The sequence below is a fragment of the Manis javanica genome, chromosome 2, assembly GCF_040802235.1.
Source record: "Manis javanica isolate MJ-LG chromosome 2, MJ_LKY, whole genome shotgun sequence".
Classification (NCBI taxonomy): domain Eukaryota; kingdom Metazoa; phylum Chordata; class Mammalia; order Pholidota; family Manidae; genus Manis; species Manis javanica.
Window position 1 is genome coordinate 117,290,017 of NC_133157.1, and position 23,498 is coordinate 117,313,514.

Here is a 23,498-nt window from a genome sequence, read left to right on the forward strand (position 1 = left end):
ATACACATTTTTTTTTCAATAAAGGTCTTGGGAAAGGTTTTGGGAGACAGTTTAAAAGATCATTTTCTTTTTTCTAACTTTATTTTAAGAATACAGTATAGAATTTATACAATATACAGAATATGTGTGAATATCTGTTTATGTTGTTAGTAAGGCTGCCAGTCAGCAGTACGCTTTTAGTAGTTAAGTTTTTGGGGAATGAAAAGTTATAGGAGAATTTTTTTACTCTGTTGGGAGTCAGCATCCCTAATCCCCACATTGTTTAAGGGTCAACTATTGCATGTATCATCAGAAATAAAATAATAATATACAGGTATTTAATATTTAACATTTTCATATTATTTAAAATACAAATTAAAAATCAGGGTTTAATTTGAAGATGAATGTATTACATTGTTTAATACACAAGTCAAGCTAGATAAAAGGTCATAACTTAATTACATTTGTTTTGTTTTATTAGTTGGGGGTGTCGGGCAGCATACTCCACTTAAATGGGGGAAAAAAGGTGAAAACACTGACCCTGTAAAAGATCAGCATTTTAAAGATGAGTTCCATTTTAGTGGTTCTCTGAAATTCAAATCACAAGGATGCTGAGTAATACTTGTTAATAATTTATTGGATATTCTTGTTTTGGTAATGATTATACTGATTTTATATTCTTAGGTGGGAGGAAATATCCTTGCTAATGTGTATTAAACTGCTGCTTTGAAGTTTATCTACTTAGCTAATTTGATCCATTTAAAAATTTTCCTATAGGCTAAAGTGATGTCCAACGAGGTGAAAAAATTTCAGCAACATATTCAGGCTGAGCAGAAGAAAGAACTGAATAGCCTTTTGAAGACCCAGAAGAGAGAATACAAACTTCGAAAGGAACAGCTTAAGGAGGTATTTACTTTATAAAAATTTTCAAGCCACTTACCTGCTTACTGGTTATATCCAATATTGATCTACTCATAGAACCATTAAGATAAATTTTTCTTTTGTTTGTGGCCACTAACAATATATCAGTTTAAGTGAGGACATTGATTTTAACCCATTACTTTTCAATGGCTGAGATCCTCAGTTGAGTGGGATCTAAAAAGAGTGATCTCTTGAAAATGTGAATTATTTTATAAAGCTATTATTTAGTAGCTTTCCTAAGCACTTCTTAAGTAATTGAATCACTAGAAATAAAAATATTTTATCTGTGAAAAAGAGCCATACATCTCTTCCTTTAAAAGTAAATCATACCTTCTTACTTTGGGCTCAGATTACAATAATTTGTTCTTATTCTGATTTTAACACAGAAGAAGGATAAGAGGCATTTCTTCTCATCCCATTTTCTTTCATAGGAAAGCATGCTAATTATGTCTTTATGGCTACAGGATTTCATGTGTGTTTGCCCTTTATGTGCTTCTTTCTTGAACTTATTTTTATCGCACATCTAGGCTATCTGTGAGGAAAGCCATGTTGTCCTAAGGCAATTTCTGAAAGGGGGTTATTATTCAGGATAGTGGTCAGGACAGGAAAATGGTATGTGTCAACTATAGCATATTTATTATATTGCAGAGAATATAAATCAGCCATCTTTTGTAGGGATAAGATGATTTTTCAGAGACTATTGACCTTATGATTCTTCACCTGTTATTCAAGAAAGAAACCAATTCTTTATTACTTTTGTGGCCTTATGATTCTTCACCTGTTATTCAAGAAAGAAACCAATTCTTTATTACTTTTGTGGAGAAGATATTCAAACACATAAATATAAAAAGCACATAAACTTGTAGTTCTCAACTGAAGGATGTCAATGAGAAGACAGAGAGAATACAGGCATATACACAAAGAATCATTTGACTATGTTTTTCAAAATCTTTTGCCAAGGAAATTCCCCACCCACCAAGACTTCCCCAGTTTACACCCTCTTTTACAGACTGATGGACTGAAATTTTTAGTCCATGTAATTAATTATTAGCACACAGATAAATTAATCTTGATAAAATAACCATAATCTCTTTGGTATATTGCTTTTTTGTGTGTAGGAATTTGACCTATAATTAGACATATAAGTCTTATTAAGGACATTGGTGGCACAAAGCCTTGCTATATATGCCCTGCCAAGTGAGGTTCATTGATAAGATTTTTCCAACTTTAAAGAATATAACCTGCTATGTATTCCCATTACTGTAATCTAAAAGCTAAACTCAATACTGGAACATGGGATTTGAAAAGATTGTAAATAGGATTCCCAACTCTAAATAAATATCCAACAAAATGCAGTTCTATTGTTGTTTCCTAGTGAAATCAGGTTTTAGTTTTATAAATGAATATGTTGTTTTAGATAATCCTTTAAGCATATAATTCATAGTCTAATAAGTTCATTTTCTTTTAGAAGGTAGTTTTGTGTCTGTATATGTCTGTGTGTGTGTGTGTGTGTTCATTTAGAATGATAATTATCAGTATAGAGGAAGGGACATACTATAGTCTTAGTGGGTGGGAAATTTCCTTGGCAAAAGATTTTGAAAAACATAGCCAAGTGATTCTGTATATGCCTGTATTATCCCTGTCTTCTCATTGACATCCTTAAGTTGAGAACTACAAACTTATGTTTTTTATTTTTATGTGTTTGAATATCTTATCAATGAAAGTAATGAATAATTGGTTTCTTTCTTGAACAACAGATGAAGAACCATAGGTTAACAGTCTCTAAAAATCATCTTAGACCTAGGAAAGATGGCTGATTTATATTCTCTGCAAGGTTGATGCATTTTAGGTTGAAATATACTAGTATTAATTAGCATCCTCGGGTTTGCACCATTAAATGTATTGTCAATATTCTCATCTTGTCCAGTATAAATACATTTTTTTAGGTAGTTTGTGAGATGATAGTCTTGCCTTGTTCAGTGGTTATAGTGCTGAATATTAAATCTATTCTAAAAGGTCTCTATTTTCCTTTGGTTTTGTTGATTTTCCATTTAATTTCCGGTCTTTTATACTGAACCCATCCTTAACTTTGCCAAAAACTTAGTATTTCTATTGTTGAAACCAAGAAGTGAGACATAACTATATTTTAACCTTAATTTTAATTCATGTGTGATTTTTACATGAAAGCCCTGTCTTCTTCCCCTTTTTGGGAGGACTTTAAAGAAAGATGTTTTACTTCATTCACCAATCATTGCGTGCTTTCAAAGCTACGAGCCATCCTAAATATAGCTGTGCAAAGCTTAAAAGTATGCATGTTTTCTAGTGTATGTTTTCTCTTTTCTTGTCCTACTTCATGGATAACTCCAGAAACAGAAAAATAGTACCTACTTCCTTTAAGGTCATTGCCCTGCCTGCCCATGAGAGAGGGCACAAATTAAGTACTTTTACTGAAGATTACCAGCTACCAAATAGTATATTCATGTAGTTAATTTTTATGTATTTTGAACTCAGTTGTTTTTTATCTTGCCAGGAGCTGAATGAAAACAAGAGCACCCCAAGAAAAGAAAAAGAGGAATGGCTTTCAAAGCAGAAAGAGAACATACAGCATTTCCAAGAAGAGGAAAAGACCAATCTTCTTCAGCATCAGAGACGGTACCTAGAACTGCAATGCCGTCGCTTGAAAAGAAAGTTGTTACTTGGGTGCCATAACTTGGAGCAGGACCTTGTCAGGGAGGTATGTGTAAATGGTGTGAAATCAGAATCTTCCTGAAAATATGTCAGTCACATCCCACCCTCAGGGCCTTAGAGCACCTCTGCTTGCCTTAGCCTAAGTCCTTCTTCCCTGGAAACCCAACCCACACAGTTCACCTTCTCCCTCACTTCATATCTCCTCAATTCTGATCTCCAAATCATCCTCCCTTCTTTAAATATTCTTGCACTCCTCTCTCTCTCTCTCACACACACCACACACACACACACACACATACGTGCACACACTTTTTATGGGGATCTCTCTCTCCCCAAGTAGAATGGAAATTAGATGAAGTCCCAGGTTCTGTTCAGGACTTTTATAGACAGTGGCTAGGTATATCCAGGCCTTGTAGCTAGTGGCTGGCTCATAATAGGTACTCAATAAATATGTATTAAGTAAATATATAATAAATATTAATTCCATGAATGAAAGAACTGTTAATTTTTAAATATGAGAAAATTAATTGGATAACTTATACCTTTTCATCCGAAATGGGTGCCATGAAGGTATATACTACCATTTAACATAGTTTTATAATCATGAAATTATTCATTGGGAATATGTAGAAACTTATGCCAATGAAAACAACGGTTCTCATTATCAGGTATACCTATGAGCATAGATCAATTTATTTCCAAGAGTGGCTTAAAATAAACTTCAAGGATAACATAATTATTCAAATTCACTAATAATTAAATAAATTCAAATGAAAACAATTGCATCAATTAGATAATATTGGTCTAAAAAATTGGTAAGTCCTAGTAGTAGCATGAGAAAGTGGTCAATGTTGGTAAGAATATAAATTGACACTGCCATTTTGGAGCATAATTCATCAGCTTTAACAATTTGATTTGCATGTATCTTCTACCCATCAAATCCGCTTCTAGAATTCTATCCTAAAGAAATAGTAACATAATTATGTGGTGTATCATGTGTAGATGTTTATTAAAATTTGTCATAAAACAAAAAATAGAAAAACTATGGCATCAGAAAGCAGAAGCTTCCTATAAAAATTTTTTAAAATCTGTATTTGTCCATTATATTTTTAGGTAAAGAAAGCATATTATATGCCTATAATATATATTGTTATTCAATTTTAAAACTGTATGTTTTTGTGTAATAGTTGTGTCACGATAAGCATGGGGAAGGTTGGGAAACATATGCACCAAATGTTGGCCCCTGGAGAAGGGACAGCAGAGGCAAAGGGGGCACGTCTGACTTCCTTCTACATAGAAAAAGAGACAGAGTGTGTGAGTGTATGTGTGTGTGTGTGTTGTACATTTGATCTTCTAAACTGAAAAAAATTGTAGTAACATTTATTGATCATGAGGTAGGTATTCTGACAGCTTTCCACTTATGAACTCATTTCACCCTCATGTTAATTTTATGAAACAGCTATGTTATGGTCTCCATTTGAGAAGTAATGAAATGGAAGCACAGAGAGTTTAAGTAATTAACCTAAGGACTCACTGCTGGTCAGTAGCAGAGCCAGGATTTAGAAAGCAGGCAGCCTAGCCCTAGAGTCTTGTGTTCTTAACCACTGCACTATACTGGGTATGCTGCATGTAATAGAATTGAATGTATACTCTGAAGAAATTCAAAGGATGACTTAGAAATCCTGTTCAATACAAAATTAGGAAACATAAATGACGGAAACAGAGTAGAAAGGACATTAAGTCTCTTGGGACAGATTTGATATGTCTTAAGCTTATTGCTTAAAGTAGTATAAATAGTAAATGAACAGATAAGGCAATTGTACTACTAATTGCCCATTTTCTACAGTTCCAGTAATAAAAGTCTAATATTCACTGTGCAGCCATTATTAAATCAGAAGATTACATCTATATATCCTGGTTATTCTGTTTCTTAGGATTTTTTTTCTCCTGGCATTGTACATCAGCAAATTACACCTTTGTCTTTTTTTATGGATTAGGAATTAAATAAAAGAAAGGCTCAAAAGGACTTAGAGCATGCAATGCTACTGCGACAGCATGAATCCACGCAAGAACTGGAGTTCTGCCACCTCAACACAGTGCAGAAGATGCGCTGTGAGTTGATGAGACTGCAGCATCAAACCGAGCTCACTGACCAGCTGGAGCGTAATAAACGGAGAGAGCGAGATCTAAGGCGGAAGCATGTCATGCAGGTTCGACAGCAGCCTAAGAGTCTGAAGGTACCTTTAGCCTAAGCTTCTTGACAAAGGAGAACAGATAAAAGGCATCATGTAAACAGTGAAAGTCTAAGCCAGATGTCTGTCATAAAGAAACTGAATAAGCTTTTTTTCTTTTCATTTTCAGCATGTTTGGTTAGTGTTGGTGTAGAGGGTCTATGGCTACAGACTTCTGCTTGTGTATTTCTCAGCAGAGTACCAAAAAATGGCCAGAACTTTTTAACTGTGGAAAGTGTCATAAATAAGATTCAAAATTCTCATTTTAAGTGTACCCAAATGTCCAGTGTTGATACTACAATCTACATATCACATACTAACCTGCTGGCTTCTCTCTGTTGTTCCAAGTTTTATAGTTTTGGAATCTTATTTCCTCTGAATGTGATTTGTATCCAAAAGAGGCAGTAAGTTCTTAATTAGTACAGATACCAGTGAATGAAAAATGCCTTTTTACCCCCTCTCCCTTCATTGTCAATACTCATCTTTAGAGGAATAGTGGAATTATCACACTGTTACTCCCATTCTTTCTGTGTTTGGTAATATAGGTAAGACCAGGGCATGTGTAGTTGGAGTGTATTTTTTTAATTAGTACATCAGAGTGAAGCAAGGTATTATATGCTCTCTTGTAGACAAATAAGGAAAGACAAGTGTTGGTGGTATATAATATCAAAGGACTTTAAATTTTGTATTTGCTTTGATAGAGAAATTTATTTATATGATACAAAATTTAAAAGATGCCAAAGTGTATTTATTATAAAGTTAAAGGTTTCCCTCTCCTTGTTCTTTAGGCCACCTGGTCCGGCCCCCTCTACCAAAATCAGCCAGAGTTAACAATTCCAAGGAATTTTCAAATTTTATAACTTGTAATGAATATGTGAAGTATGATCACATGAATCTTAATAAACAAAAAACCAAAACGACCCACTATATATGTTGTCACCCACAGTAGTACCTCAGTTAATCTGTACATGTCTGCACATTGTAAACTTGTATTTACATCCAACAAGGCCCCGGTTCCACACTATCTTCTTTATCCCCTTTTTCAAACTCTTTGGCAATTTAACTATAAAACTATCAGGTAACAACACTTACCTGAATAACTCTCCTGAAGTGAAGTGAAATTCACTCACAGAAGTAATCTGTGTCCAAACCAGAAGCTAAACCACACCTAGTGGTATCTCTGATTCCTATTCAACTCCATTCATACAAGTTGTCCTGAACAAAGCACAGAAGCAAAGCTAAGATTCAGCCTTTCCTTGTGAATTTAAGTAAAATTTTATACTTTGCTGTATCTTCAAAACAGCTAATGAACATCGTTTACAGAGTGGCTTGTATGTTGACTACCCTCATAACCGTCATTAGTTAATGCTTATCACAATCAGAATTCTTAATGATTTTCCAGATTAATTTTGTCTTTGTAATGGTTACATAGTAGGGTTTCCCACCAAAAGATATTTAAAGCATGTCTATAAAATGAATTACAGTTTTAAAGTGAGCAGCACCCAGAAGTAAACCAAACTGAAAGCTTGTTTAGTGTCTTTGGTCAGACCATAACTCTGACACGACTTCATTTCTCTGGGGCTTGGGAGAGGTTAGTTGTTTGCTGTTTAGCCCTTCCTCTTTGTTCCCTGTTGTGGCAGCCTTCTCAGTTTGAATGCTTGTAGACACTAGTCTGATTTTCACAGATATTGTTTAAAAAAAAGGGGAAAAATAATGTCTCACAGTCGTAGTTAGACTTCAGATAGAAAGCGTCCTTCTCACGATACATAAGCTCAAGATTTTCCGTAAAAGAAATTGTTCTGTTACTTTAGTGGGAAAGAAAATCACCATGTTCCTCTTAGTTGTATATATCTATCTACTTTCACAATTTGAACAAAACACTCTTTTTTTAAAATTAAGGTATCAATGATAAACAATCTTAAAAAGGTTTCACATGGGCAACATTGTGGTTTCAACATTCATTCATACTATCCAGTCCCCCCCAACCCACTGCAGTCACTGTCCATCAGCATAGTAAGACACTATAGAGTCATTACTGTCTTCTCCGTGCTGTGCTGCATTCCCCATGACCCCACTATATTGTGAGTGCTAATAAGAGTGCCCTTAATCCCCTTCTCCATCCCTCCCCACCGACGCTCCCCAACCCCTTCCCTTTGGTAACCCTAGTCCCTTCTTGGAGAAAACAGACTCTGTTTTAACATCATGTCATTTCACTTACATAAGTAATAGTTGCAACTTTTTAAGGTAAATTTGTACTTGCTAAGTAGTAGTTCAACTTCAATAGTTGCAACTATTCCAACTTTCTCCAAGACTTTAAGGGGGATAGGAGGACTTCAGTTTGCACACTTAGGTAAGCTGACAGTGTTTGTAGACACTGGGGCACCATTTCTGAGGAATGACTTGGGTAAACACCTATTGTTTATCTGCCATTTCTTCATCTGCCATTAGGTGATGTTTTGTCAGTATTAAGTGATTAAGAAACAACTGGAACATGTTTATCCTGCTTTCACTTGAGTGAAACATTGAGGAATATAGTTTGTTCTTGGTAAAAGTATTAATCTTGTTGAAAAAATTTTCCAGGGCATTCCTTTATGTCATTAGCTAGTGATATGGAGTGACTATAGTTTTCTTGGCAATATATTTGAATATTTAAAAGTTTTTTAAAGAATGGAGGCTGTTACACAAAGTCAGAAGAGAATTCTAAATTTCATTGTTCCATTTCTGGCTAACTTGGAAGAATTTTATTAACCAAGGGCAGTATTTAAGAGCAGTGCTAAGCATAACTAAACCAAGAGTTTGTCTTTCTAGCTAGACATTTCTTGACCCTTCACAGAATAAAGGTACATGACTGTGACTTAGTACCTCAATTGGTGTAAAATGCAGAAAAGGATATATATTTGATTTTGTAGTATGGGAGCAATGAGTGTGAACTAGTTCCTTGACAAGAGTGTTTGGTCATACATGCATTTGCACACTTAGTCAACCATTCAATATCTGGCAGTATATATATTGAGGTAAATAATTTCAACTATAGGTTCTGCCTTTGTGTAGCAAATGAGTGTTGTTACTTGTAGGCCTGATGGGTATACCTTATAAAATAGATCTCATCTTACTAAGTTTTGTTGAAACTTGAGTTCATAGAATAATTAACCTGTGATTTAAAAGCCAGAGTTATTCTGTTTCTGAACTCAAATTATTTTATCTCAAAAATGTTTATGTAGTTCATGTCTTCTATCATTACCACAAGAAGGGTTGTCCCTTCTCTTGCCTCATAACTTTTCTTTGACCTTTGAAAGATTAGTTAGCTGACTTTCAGGTTTTTGCTCATGGTGCTAAAGAGTAAACCCTTAGGAGAAGCAGACCCAAAACTTAGCCATCTTAACTGAGCAGTATGACCACAACATTAATGAAATGCTCTCCACTCGAGCTGTAAGTTTATTTTACTTAGGCAAAACAAATTTAGTGCCCCTTTCCTTCCACTGCCTGAATAAAATCCCAACAACTGAAATATTAAGTTGGAAATGAAAACTCTGCTGCACCTTGGGAAATAGTCATGGTGGTCCATCATATTCTTCTTGTTCTCAGCATTGCTTGGAAATATGCATGATGCAAATGTAATTCTCTTTGATACATTTGGACATGAGGTTCCACATAGGCTCTCTGCTGGTGCCTTGCAGAGGTTTAGTACATATACCAACAGTGTATCAAGATTGGAGAAGCAACTTTGTTAAGCAGTGTTCAAAGAGTAGTACTTTATCCAGATGGTCACATTTGAGTGCAGGTACAAAATATTTGCTATGTAAGTTTGCAGACTTTTTCTTAATGGGCCAGATAGTAAATATTTTAGGAGGAAAAATTGAGATTATTATGTGGGTATTTACATAGCCATTTAAAATGTGACCATTTCAGAATGTAAAAAACCACTCCTAATTAGTGGACTATTGAAAAACAAAACATCAGGTAACTGTTCAGATTTGGCCCATAAGCTGTAGCATGCTTGTCCCTGTTCTGTAGTTATTTCCATTGGAGAGAAGAGATTCACAGTCTTATATCAATCAGATTCTATGTTTTTCTTTAAAAAATAATGATTATTTAGGCATCATCCAAATAGTTTATGATAGCTTTATTCTTATAATGCCATCATTGGTTGCTGTGTTTTCCTTTTCCAGAGATGTTTATTCCAAGATGTAAAAGAGAACAGTTGTGCCCTATAGCAGAGTAGTCTGTCTTAACTTACACCTCCTCCTTTCCATAGGTCATGAAAAGATAGCTCACAGGAGGATATATCTGTTTTCTTTCTTTCAGCCGCATTTGGATGAAGCACAGGAGGCAGAGTGCCAGGCTTTGAAAATGCAGCTGCAGCAGGAACTCGAGCTGTTGACTGAACTTCAGAGCAAGATCAAAATGCAGGCTGAGGCACAACATGCTCAAGAGCTTCGGGAGCTTGAGCAGAGGGTCTCCCTCCGCAAGGCACTCTTAAAACAAAAGGTATACGTAATAGAAAAAAGTAATTGTGCCAGTATTTGCTTTCATCAAAATCATTTCATAAATATATTTTCGTGATGACAGAGGTGACATTAGATTGTTTTCACAATACCATATTTCCTTAATTCTAGTTTTCGTAGTGTTTTCTTTTTCTTTAAAATTACTGATTCACTAATGAACCTTAAAATTAATGAGTGTGATATATTAAAGGAATATACTTAAGTAGTAATTGCTAGAGGAATGATGTGGAGTTATGTGAAGACAGTTGAATTGTAAAAGGATAGCTCTGGCTCCGTCTTCCTCACTTCTTTTGTGTACCTAGTTGTACCTAAAGAAATTGGAGAGAAACTTGGATAGTGAAGGAAGAAACTTCAGTAATTGCTTGAGAGAGACAAGGAAAAGGGATCAGGAATATACTTTATTCATTCATCCCTGGTCTGAAACTGTACAGATTGATGCATTACTAGAAAAGAGAAGGTAAAACCAGTTTTACACAGATGAAGAATCAGGCTGAAAATATTATTTTTGGATGTAGCTTTATTTATTTTACTTATTCTTTGTCATATATATTAGAACTAGAATCCCTAAATTCACTTGTGTCCTTTAAGGTACTGAGGCAGTATGTGTGTGTGTGTGTTGGAGAAAGAACGAAGGGTAGAAGCTTTTGAGAAAGAAAGAGAGGAAAGGCATTTGTTCTGAGTAGTAGTAGAATATCACTTGTATCCAGGATTGAATGCTGTGTTCCAGAATTCCTGAGCCATAAGTTCCCAGCAGCTGGCATGGTCTTAGGTCCATTGTAAGTTAACACGTGCCTAATGGTTTTGTCTATTAAAAATTGTCATTGCTTCTGGACCATTAATTGGCCCATAGATTTTCCTCTACTTTTTATAGTTCTTGTGATAAAAATAGAATACCTCATTTCTATTTAAAAAAATATGTTCTTAAAAACTCCACCTAAATAAGGTGTTGCTATTTCTCTGGCACAGCTGTCTTTATTACTGGCTCCTTTAAGAGTTACTTGCCTCTAAAAATTATCTCAATTGTGCTTCTCATTCAAGATGGGAAGACAGAAACACATATAAATTTTTAGAAAAATGTAGTTGTCCCATGTACAGAATTCCTAAATCTGCCTGATTTCAACTTGCATATTTAAAATATAATCTAAAGTTCCATCTCTTATGCTACAAAATCATCACTAAAAGAGAACCTATAGTATTTCAGTAACAGTGTTATGAGAGAAATATTGGTACTGTTTTATTTGTATTTTTAGCTCCACCTAGTGGCTCCAAGAATGCTAATTAGTATCTTAGGTGTAGTCTTATTTCAATATATGAACTAAGGCCTTTATGTTCTACAAAACCAGGTAAAATGTTGGCATAGGGCTAATTCCATTGCCAGAAGTGCAGTGGCACTCTCATACATTGTTAATGCATTCTGGAAAGCAATTTGGAAGTATATATTGATCTTTGAAAATGTTAAGCAAAGAATTTAGAGGAAAGAAATCCTGAATACAGGAAAAGCAATATGCATAAATATGTTAATTATGGCATAGTTTATAATGGTTTAAAACACCTAACCATCTAAAATAATTAAGTGCTTATGACCAAGCCACTTAATTAAATCTTACTCAACCATTTAAATAATGGCTATAAAGATAGCATTAATGTGGAAAAATGCTTATGAGGTGTTGAATAAAATAAAGACAAATCACACTTAAAGTGAGTTGAGCTAATACTTATAATGGCTATATTAATATGGTAGATTGGTTGTGGTGGTTTGTATTTGATAATAGACATACATAAGATTATTTAGTATTAAAAATAATAAAACAGTGGAATAAATCTACAGTGCTTTGAGTTGCTGCTTGATTTTTAGGGCTTATGTTTATATTTCAAGTGAAGTGCATGACTATAAAGCAGTTTGGGGTCAGTCAGTTGGCAACTACCAAGACAGTGATATACCCATGGTATGATTTGACAACATCGTAACATCCATATTTTCTGTACTTTGTGCCTACCGGTTGTACAGATAAGAAACAGTCATCTGAAAAAAAAACGTGCTTCATTTACATTTAAGTTTCAGCAAAATGACAACATAACTATAAATGTTAAATTCTATGTGAATTTCATACATGCATAGAAAGTGGCAGTATTTCCAAAGTATAAATGGGCTTTTCTTTGTCTTAACATTTCCTTTAATTTCCCCTGAATATTTCACTTAATATCAACAAAATGGTTGGTAGTTTTTAAAAAAGAATTGACAATTGGAATATCTTACAGGACCTTCCGAACTGAAAATATTCACACATTTGATTTCAGAGAAGATAGGTTAGGAGAGAAGTCTCAGAAGTCTTATATCCAGTGAAACCACCTTTCTTATTTACAGTAATAAATAAGATATTTTCAAAGAAATGGGAGTTAATATAACCTATCACAAATCTTAGTTTTAATTTTTATTGAAAAATATGCTGAGTTTCTTAAATGACAAAACTAATTCAGCAAACAAAATTGAAGCTGTGCTTACTGGATAAAAGTGGATAAGCATTAATGTGTGTAATATTTTTATCATGAGTTTCCTTCAGATAATATACAGGGCATTCAAATTAGTTAAATACTCAGTACAAGCCTATCCTTTATTAGGACCTTTGAATGAAATGTTGTTAATAAATGGATTTTTGAAATTTTAAAATAGAAAAGATATAAAAGAAAAATTTGAACTTATTTGAATCCTTACAGATATATAAATTTAATTCTATATGAATTGGGTATTTTATATGTAGATATTAAAAGAGTGGAAAAGTTATTTTACAAATACATAATTTTTTAAACTTGGCAATTATAGAGAAACAAATAGAAATTAAAATGTCTTTAATCTCACCACTCAGAAATCACCAGTTAACAATTTGATATCTTTCCCTTAGAAGAAGCACTGTGTCCAATCTAGGTTCTCTTTCAACCTTCATTAGGAAGTGCCCTCTCTAAACCTTTGTAACACTTTAGTACTTAGAGCTTAATAATTTTCAAACTCACCCTACCAAAGTCCATTCTGGCCTATTTGTAATCCCCCAGACACATTTTATCATTTTGCATACCTTTGCCCATATTCCCCCTGCTGAAAATATCTTCCCCTTCCCTTGTCTTCTGGTAAACTTGTGCTTTTCCTTCCGAATCCAGTTTCTGTCACCTTCTCTGAGAAGACTTCTTTGCCCTACTCCTCTTCCCCTATAGAGTGAAGTACGCCATCCCTTTGTATTTCTGCTTTACTTTATAAATCTGTTATTACATCTTATCATATTATGTGGCAGTTTTTTATTTGCATGTGTTTCCATGCTAAATTGTGTGTTTTTAAAAGGGCACTTTAAAAAATGATACATAAGAGGGGACTTGATAATATGGGTAAATGTTGTAACCACAATGTTGCTCATGTGAAACCTTCATAAGATTGTATATCAATGATAACTTAGTAAAAAAAAAGATACATAAAAATTAAGCACATTTGTTGAGCTAGATTTCTGAGTAGAGAACAATGAGTATTGGCTTAAGTCCTCAAGTATCTTGAAACCTAATTTAATACTTCTTTACAAATACTCTTTATTTCCTATTTTTTAAAAACTTTGTATTATGGAAATTTTCAAACATACACAAAAAGTATTAGTGAAATTATTAAGAACTAGTACAATGAAGTCCCCAAATACTCATTACCCAACTTCAACAGTTATCAGTATCTTGCTTATATTTCATCTGTTTCCCGACTCCACATGCAGCTTTTTAGGGGAGCAGAATAGGGGGCAGAGTATCTGAAATATTTTAAAGCAAATCCCAGCATTGAATCATTTCACTCCTAACACAGATAAGGAAATAAGGACTCTTTTACTTCAACATAGCCATAATTCCATTGTGTTAATTAACAAAATTATAATACATGTTTAAGATTACCTAATACTCAGTCCATACTTAGATTTCCCTTTGTATCTAAAAAAAGGTCTTCTTGGTTTATTTAGTTGGGGCCCAAACATGGCGTAGACATCGCATTTGATTGTCTTTTAAGCCTTTTAGTCTCCTGTGCCCTTTTCTTATTATTGTGGACTGGGTCATTTGCTTTGTAGGAATTCTCGCATTTGAATTTGGCTGATTCGACCCTCATGGTGTCATTTAACGTATTCCTCTTTTCTTTACATTTCCTGTAAACTGGTAATTAGATCTAGGGGCATGATTATATTTACTTCAAATTTTTTTTCCTTTTAAAAATTTTTGTGAGGAATTTTCATAAGGGTTACTGTGTTACACTTCCTTTTGCATCACATCAAAAGCTATATAATGTCCAGTTGTCCCATTTGGAAGTCATATTTGATGAATGGGCTCAGATATTCTCATTCATTAACAATTTCTCCATCAACTTCTTCCCATTGTCATTGACTTTATTGTGTATTTTTTCACACTAAAAACTATTCATAGTCAGCTATATATATTTGTAAACCTTTGAGTTGTCCAAAACTGATTATGATGGCTACCCAACCACTGATTTGTAAGTACATAGAGTCTCCTTTCTAATAGAAACTTTATAGTTTTTGTTTGTTTTTCACTTAATGCTCTGATCTTTCTGGAATATGGTATCAGATGACGTTCCATTTTTATTTTCTTCCAGATGGTTAGCCACTTGTGCCTGTGTTGTTTTTCCCATTAAATTAATTAGTGCTTTTGTCCTGCATTAAAACTTACAAACTTCATTCTGTTTCTATTTTACTAATTACTGGTTCCTACACCAATACCATATTTATATTAGAGTGACCTTATGGTGTATCTAATAAGGCTAGATTCTCCTTACACATTTTCTTTTTCAATCTTTTTACCTAATGGATTTGGTAGCCATTGATGATAATTGCCTTGATTTATTATTTCAATAGAGATTATTACCTTTGCTTTTAAGAACTTCATTTTACACATTTTAACAATATAAGTTATATATGATTCCTACAGTACATCTCTTTGATTTTTAAATGTACATCCTTTAAAATAGCCAGAGTGGACATTTTTATGATTCACTTTAAACCAGAATAATTATTGTTTCTGTAGTTTATAGACTTTTTAAAATAAATGCACTTTCTTTTTGCTTCCCCCACCAACCCACAACAGATGGAAGAAGAGATACTGATCTTGCAGAATGAGTGCACTGAAGGAATACGAAGCCTGCTGGAGCGTCGAGCAAAAGAGATGAAAGCATTCAAATCTGAAAGCGAGGGACTAGGTTTTAGAAACATCCATTCTAACCTTGCCCCTGAAGCATTCAGCCACAGCTCCCCCGGAGCTCCTCACAGGGGGCATCCCATAGGTGGCCTACCACAAGCCTGGGGCCATCCAGTGCAAGGTGGGTCCCCAGCCATGCAGGTCACCCTTCTGAGCCAATGCATGGGGTACCCTGAGGTAGCAGTTTGGGAGTTCGCAATAGCCTTCGGGTTCTGAGGCGGACAGCTGCCGGGGGATGGATGGAACAGGGCATGAACAGAAGCACCAGTGTCACCTGACAAATACCCAATGGGTCATGCATGTCTTACACGTAACTTAATAACTGAGAATGGCAAGGAGGAGCCAAGATGGTGGCATGAGTAGGACAGCAGAAATCTCCTCCCAAAAACATGTATTTTTGAAAATACAACAAATACAACCATTCCTAAAAGAGAGACCAGAAGATACAGTAGAACAGCCAGGCTACATCTACATCTGCGAGAACCCAGTGCCTCACAAAGGGGGTAAGATAGAAGCCACAGCCTGGCAGGATCCGAGCGCCCCCTACCCCAGCTCCTGGCGGGAGAAGAGGAGTCAGAGCAGGGAGGGAGAGGAAGCCCAGGACTGCTAAATACCCAGCCCTAGCCATCCGCACCAGAGCACGGACACACAGTGCGTGGTGTGCTGGATACTAGGACCTGGGACAAAAGAAAAGTGAGTGCTTTTGGAAGGTCTTAAAGGGACAGGGGCCTCACAGCTGGACAGAGGCATCCCGGCACACACAGCCCAGCAGCTGGGAATCCTGGGGAACTCCAGGCACCCCGACCCCCTGGGCAACAATGCAGCTTGGAGGCCCCTCACAGTGATAAACAGCCTCCCGCCTGTTCCCCCTCTGGTGCAGCCCCTCCAGAGCAGAGCAGCAGCCTAAAAGTGGCCATGCCCACAGCAACCGTGCGGAACTTACTCCACAGTAGTGGGGCAAGAATCAGAGACCCCGTCTTCATGCAGCTGCCCAGTAAAAGCCACTAGGGGTCACCGTTCTCCCAGGAAAGGAAGGCCAGGAGCAAGTGGAAAGGGACTTTAATATCCCAGCTGACACATATGCCAACTGCCTATGACTACCTCTATCACCATGAAAAGGCAGAAGAATTTCCTACACACCAGACTAACCCAGACATCCTCCCCTGAGAGGGAATCTGAGGAGATAGATTTAACCAATCTTCCTGAAAAAGAATTCAAAATAAAGGTCATAACCATGCTGATGAACTTGCAGAGAAATATGCAAGAGCTAAGGAGAGAGAATACAGAAATAAAACAATCTCTGGAAGGACTTAAAAGCGGAAGGGACGAGATGCAAGAGGTCATTAATGGAATAGAAATCAGTGAACAGGAACGCAGAGAAGCTGATGCAGAGAGAGATAAAAGGATCTCCAGGAATGAAAGAATATTGAGAGAACTGTGTGATCAATCAAAACAGAACAATATCCACATTATAGGGGTACCAGAAGAAGAGAGAGAAAAAGGGATTGAAAGTGTCTTTGAAGAAATAATTGCTGAAAACTTCCCCAAACTGGGAGAGGAAATAGCCTCTCAGACCATGGAAGCACACAGAGCTCCCAACACAAGGGACCCAAGGAAGACAACACCAAGATACATAATAATTAAAATGGCAAAGATCAAAGACAAGGAAAGAGTATTAAAGGCAGCCAGAGAGAGAAAAAAGGTCACCTACAAAGGAAAACCCATCAGGTTATCATCCGACTTCTCAACAGAAACCTTACAGGCCAGAAGAGAATGGCATGATATATTTAATGCAATGAAACAGAAGGGCCTTGAACCAAGAATACTGTATCCAGCACGACTATCATTTAAATATGAAGGAGGGATTAAACAATTCCAAGACAGGCAAAAGTTGAGGGAATTTGCCTCCCACAAACCACCTCTCCAGGTTATTTTAGAGGGACTGCTCTAGATGGAAGCACTCCTAAGGCTAAACAGATGTCACCAGAGAAAAAAATCACAGCAAAGAAAGCGGACCAGTCAAATACTAACTAAAAGCAAAAAATAAAATCAACTACCCACAAAAGCAGTCAAAGGAAACACAAAAGAGCACACACACACACACAAAAAAAAAAAAAAAAAACACCTAACATACAAAGAATGGAGGAGGAGGAATAAGAAGGGAGAGAAATAAAGAATCATCAGATCATGTTTATAATAGCTTAATAAGTGAGTGAAATTAGACAGTAAGATAGTAAAGAAGCTAACCTTGAACCTTTGGTAACCAAAACCTAAAGCCTGCAATGGCAATAAGTACATATCTTTCAATAATCACCCTAAATGTAAATGGACTGAATGCACCAATCAAAAGACACAGAGTAATAGAATGGATAAAAAAGCAAGACCCATCTATATGCTACTTACAAGAGACTCACCTCAAACCCAAAGACATGCACAGACTAAAAGTCAAGGGATGGAGAAAGATATTTCATGCAAACAAGGAGAAAAAAGCAGGTGTTTCAGTACTAGTATCAGACAAATAGACTTCAAAACAAAGAAAGTCACAAGAGATAAAGAAGGACATTATATAATGATAAAGGGCTCAGTCCAACAAGAGAATATAACCATTATAAATATCTATGCACCCAACATAGGAGCACCAACATGTGAAACAGATACTAACAGAATTAAAGGAGGAAAAAAAATGCAGTGCATTCATTTTAGGAGACTTCAACACACCACTCACTCCAAAGGATAGATCCACCAGACAGAAAACATGTAAGGACACAGAGGCACTGAACAACACACTAGAACAGATGGACCTAATAGACACCTACAGAACTCTACATACAAAAGCAACAGGATACACATTCTTTTCAAGTGCACATGGAACATTCTCCAGAATAGACCACATATAGGCCACAAAAAGAGCCTCAGTAAATGCAAAAAGATTGAAATTCTACCAACCAACTTCTCAGACCACAAAGGCATAAAACTAGGAATAAATTGCACAAAGCAAGCAAAAAGGCTGACAAACACATGGAGGCTTAACAACATGCTCCTAAATAATCAATGGATCAACAACCAAATCAAAATAATTGAGAATGGTAATTACACTGGAACAGTCCACCAAAAGAAACTCCCTATAGACATCATCACAAGCAGCCTCCTCACTTGGGTACTACCATGTGGAAGCTGAGTACATATGGTATATTTTATTCATTTTTGTAAAGCGTTCTGTTTTGTTTACTATTCCGGATGTCATAATATTTAGCTGTCATGTTTTGTGTTTTGTTTTGTTTTTAACTTTTGGGGAAATTTTATGTAAAGGGGAATTGGTGTGTATGTGTGTTTATCAAATAAGCACAGACATGCACACATACAGTGCACGTCGTAAAAAGAAACTGGTTAGATGGGTATTTTCTGAAAACTGCAAAAACAATTCAGCATCGTGGCTTGAGTCATCACTTTTGGACAACTCTATCCTAAGAAATTTTTGAAAAGATCTAAAGCCTTTCTCTTTATACCCCAGGTTCTTATGAGCCACTCACAGCAGGCAGCATATGCTAAAACAAATTATTATGGAAACACACCTGTATCCCCTCACCAATGTATTTTGTTTATTAAATAAATGTATTTTGTCTGACTTTTGTGTATTAAATTGGCCTCATTTGGAGTAGGAAAAAAGGACTAATTGTGAAGGAAGAAATGGATACATTGGACATCATCAGCATTAAAAACTTCTGCTCATTAAAGTCATTAGTAAGAAAATGAAGAGGTAAGTCATAGTTCTTGAGAAAAAATACACAATACATAAATTTAAGAAAGGATTTATATCCATAATATATAATTGCTATGACACTGTGAGAGAAAAGCAATCAACCTAATTTTAAAACAAGTGGAAGACTTGAACAGACACTTAACCCAGAAAGATATAAATGCCAAAAAGCACATGAAAAAGTACACATCAAGGAAGGCAAATTAACTATGAGATGTCATGTATACCCATTAAAATATTCAAAGATGGACATTGACAAATGCTGATGGGTGTGTAATATGGTACAACGACTTTGGAAGAAGGATTGGCAGTTTATTCTAAAGTTAAACTGGTCAGACAGACCCCCCATATCCCACATTTGTGTTCTTGTGATGACTGGGAGATTTCTACTTAGATCAGGATACCAAAACAAGTTATCCTGATTTACCCAACATAGGTTTTGGAAATTCTGAATTATTTAATGCCCACTGTGTAAGACATTGCCAGTACTCAGAACACTAAGGAATAATCCTTCCCAGGTGGAGAGCAATAGTTACATTTACAACAAAAACTTTTATGAATGCAGCACCGCAGATTCTTTCTTCAGACAGACCAAGGCAGGCATGCAATTCTTGAGAATAATGCTCGCAAGGTTAAATACATATTTTCAGGGTATACATACTGATGTTTCTTCCTCAGTTCTAGTGTTAATTTGATTCTCAAGTTACCGCAGCAGACTAATTCGTGAAAACAACTATAGTCAGGTACAGATACATTTCTAGGATATTTAAAAGCTTTGTTTTATTTAAAGATCTGGCAATTACATGGAATAGTGACACGCTTCCTGTGACATGCCTGATCTTAACCATATGTACAATGAAAGATATATTACCTAATGACACCAGTGAATGACTAGCCTTTAATGAAAACAAGGTATGTTTATGCACTGACAAGTCATCATTATAAAGGATCACATATTCTTATGTAGTAATAACACAGGGACCACAGAAGGGGAGTGTGGGTCTCTGAGTCTTGAGATGAAACCTTAAATTCACCTTGGGATGGTTCTTTACATTGATTTTGACCAATATGCAGAAAACGACTTAGCATCAGTTGAGCACTTGCTCTGTACCAGGTACTGTATCAGGCATTTAAAAAATCTGACCAGCCTGAGAGGTTCAGGGACTTGGCCAATAGTAGAACTTGTGCAGTTTTTAATATGTATATGCATACATATTTAGAGGCAATACATACTCAAGAATATTTGTTACTGATGGGAGTGTCAGATAAAAAATTTTGGATATTATCCTTTTAAAAATATAACTACTTTTTTTTAAGTTATCTTTTATTTTAGAATCATGGTTTGATTAAGTGTTCTTGTCAAGTATCTAGATTATTTTCTATATTATTTCTATATAATGACATGCCTCCCTGGTTTTTTTTTTTTTTTTCTTGAGAGAGGGTATCTCTCATATTTATTAATCAAATGGTTGTTAATAAAATTCTGTATAGGGGACTCAATGCACAATCATTCATCAACCCCAAGCCTAATTCTCAACAGTCTCCAATCTTCTGAAGCATAACGAACAAGTTCTTACATGGTGAACAAGGTCTTACATAGTGAATAAGTTCTTACATGGTGAACAGTGCAAGGGCAGTCATATCACAGAAACTTTTGGTTTTGATCATGCATCATGAACTATAAACAATCAAGTCAGATATTATTCATTTGATTTTTATACTTGATTTATATGTGAATCCCACATTTCTCCCTTATTATTTTTAATAAACTGCTGAAGTGGTAGGTAGATGCAAGATAAAGGTAGAAAACATAATTTAGTGCTGTAAGAGGGCAAATGTAGATGATCATGTCTGTGCCTATAGACTAAGTATTAATCCAAGCTAGACAAGGGCAACAAAACATCCATGGATGCAGATTCCTCTCAAAACAGGTTCTAAGCCTCACCTCAGTTGATCCCCAATTTCTCACCTGATGGCCTCCCTGCGACTGTGCCTGTCTTAGGTTGTTCCTCCCTTGAGGAATCTTACCCGTCTCTGGCTAACCAGTCATCTTCCGGGGCCATACAGGGAAATGTATAGTTGGTAAGTGAGAGAGAAGCAATATTCTTTGAAAAGTTAGATTTTTACTTCTTTGCAGATTTATGCCCTGTGACTTCTATGCCCAGCATTTGTCTTGAGGTATCTTTACCACTTGGAAGAATTATGATACTCGGTAATTTTCGATATGAGGCACGAATTCTACTAAAGGGTTGTAATTAGGAAGGAAGAAGAAGGTATAGAAGTAGCAGATGGAAGAAAACATGGGAAGATTATTTTTTTTGACATATCGTCTTGTAGAGTAACATAAGCATGTATAGGTTTTAACAAACTAATTAAATTGTGTACACACATTAACAGAATAGGAGTACAGTTAGATAACCAAAGCAGACCTACGATTACCAGCCATATCCAGTGAAACCAAGAAATCCAGTTAGGTACCCTACGCATTTGTGAAAACTTATCAATGATATGACAGATATTGTCTAACTGAATTTCAATAGTTTGAGAAAAATCAGACAAATTAAAACAGCACATTCCTGGGAACTGTTCACATCCAATATGTTCTTTTAACAGTAGATAGTCTACAGTCGCACGATTTTGGAGCACTGCAACTTGCACTTCTCCTAATTCTTGGTTGAGTTCCGACAGTATAGATCCAGTCAAATTTGTTGTTTTACTATATGCACAGGCCAGCTTAGATATCTCCTTCATTCCAATGGCAAGTCCAGGAACCGGTGGGATGAATGCAGCTATAACTGCAACAGCACCAGGATCTTTGTTGAAGTTTTTTGATGATCATCTTCTGGAATGACTCAGAGGATGTTGATGTTGGAAGTTCTTCATATCTTAATTCGTTTTCTGGGTAGCCAAATTAGGCTCTGATCCTCTGTAAAAACACAAACAAACCCTTTGCCCACACTTTGATATGATCTTTATACCATTGTGAAGAACCTATTGGAGATCACCACACAGGAACTTTTTTTTTTTTTTTTTTTTTTTTTTGAGAGGGCTTCTCTCATATTTATTGATCAAATGGTTGTTAACAACAATAAAATTCAGTATAGGGGGGTCAATGCTCAATGTACAATCATTAATCCATCTCAAGCCTAATTCTCGTCAGTCTCCAATCTTCTGAAGCATAACGAACAAGTTCTTACATGGTGAACGAATTCTTACAGAGTGAATAAATTCTTACATGGTGAACAGTACAAGGGCATTCATCACAGAAACTTTCGGTTTTGATCATGCAATATGACCTATAAACCATCAGGTCAAATATGAATATTCATTTGATTTTTGTACTTGATTTATATGTTGATCCCACATTTCTCCTATTATTATTATTATTTTTATTTTTAATAAAATGCTGAAGTGGTAGGTAGATGCAAGATAAAGGTAGAAAACATAGTTTAGTGCTGTAAGAAGGCAAATATAGATGATCAGATGATCAGGTGTGTGCCTATGGACTAAGTATTAATCCAGGCTAGACAAGGGCAGCAAGACATCCACGGATGCAGAAGATTTCTCTCAAAGCAGGGGGGTGAGGTTCTGAGCCTCACCTCTGTTGATCCCCAAATTCTCACCTGATGGCCCCCCTGCGACTGTGCCTGTCTTAGGTTGTTCCTCCCTTGAGGAATCTTACCCGTCTCTGGCTAACCAGTCATCTTCCGGGGCCATACAGGGAAATGTAAAGTTGGTAAGTGAGAGAGAAGCCATATTGTTTGCAAAGGTTAGCTTTTTACTTCTTTGCAGATTTATGCCCTGTGGCTTCTATGCCCAGCACTTGTCTCGAGGTATCTTTACCACCTGGAGGAATTATGATACTCGGTAAATTCGATATGAGGCACGAATTCTATTTAAGGTTTGTAATTAGGAAGAAAGAAGAAAAGCTATAGATGTAGCATATGAAGGAAACTTGGGAGGATTGATTATTTCTTTGACATATCTTCTTGTATAGTACCTTAAGTATGTATAGGTTTTAAACTACTAACTAATTTGCACACACATATTAACATAATAGGAATACGGTGACATAAACAAAGCAAATCTATAATTACCAGCCATCTCCAGTGAAGCCAAGAAAACCATTTAGGCACCCTAGGCATTTGTGAAAATTTATCTATGATATGATGGATATTGTCCAACTGTACTTGA

The 23,498-nt window shown here is 35.8% G+C and overlaps 1 protein-coding gene across 6 annotated transcripts in view; it reads left to right on the forward strand.

Annotated features, from left to right (window-relative positions):
* LOC108408551 (serine/threonine-protein kinase TAO1-like) overlaps positions 1 to 19,172 on the forward strand; it is a 581,472-nt gene extending 562,300 nt beyond the window's left edge. For all 6 annotated transcript variants that reach the window (XM_073229189.1, XM_073229187.1, XM_073229186.1 and 3 more), the window contains 5 exons: positions 757 to 885; positions 3,431 to 3,634; positions 5,586 to 5,825; positions 10,125 to 10,307; positions 15,437 to 19,172. In XM_073229189.1, coding sequence (XP_073085290.1) covers positions 757 to 885; positions 3,431 to 3,634; positions 5,586 to 5,825; positions 10,125 to 10,307; positions 15,437 to 15,763 — 1,083 coding nt within the window. In that variant the 3' untranslated portion in view covers positions 15,764 to 19,172. The remainder of the gene's footprint in view (positions 1 to 756; positions 886 to 3,430; positions 3,635 to 5,585; positions 5,826 to 10,124; positions 10,308 to 15,436) is intronic.
* The last annotated feature ends 4,326 nt before the right edge of the window (positions 19,173 to 23,498 follow it).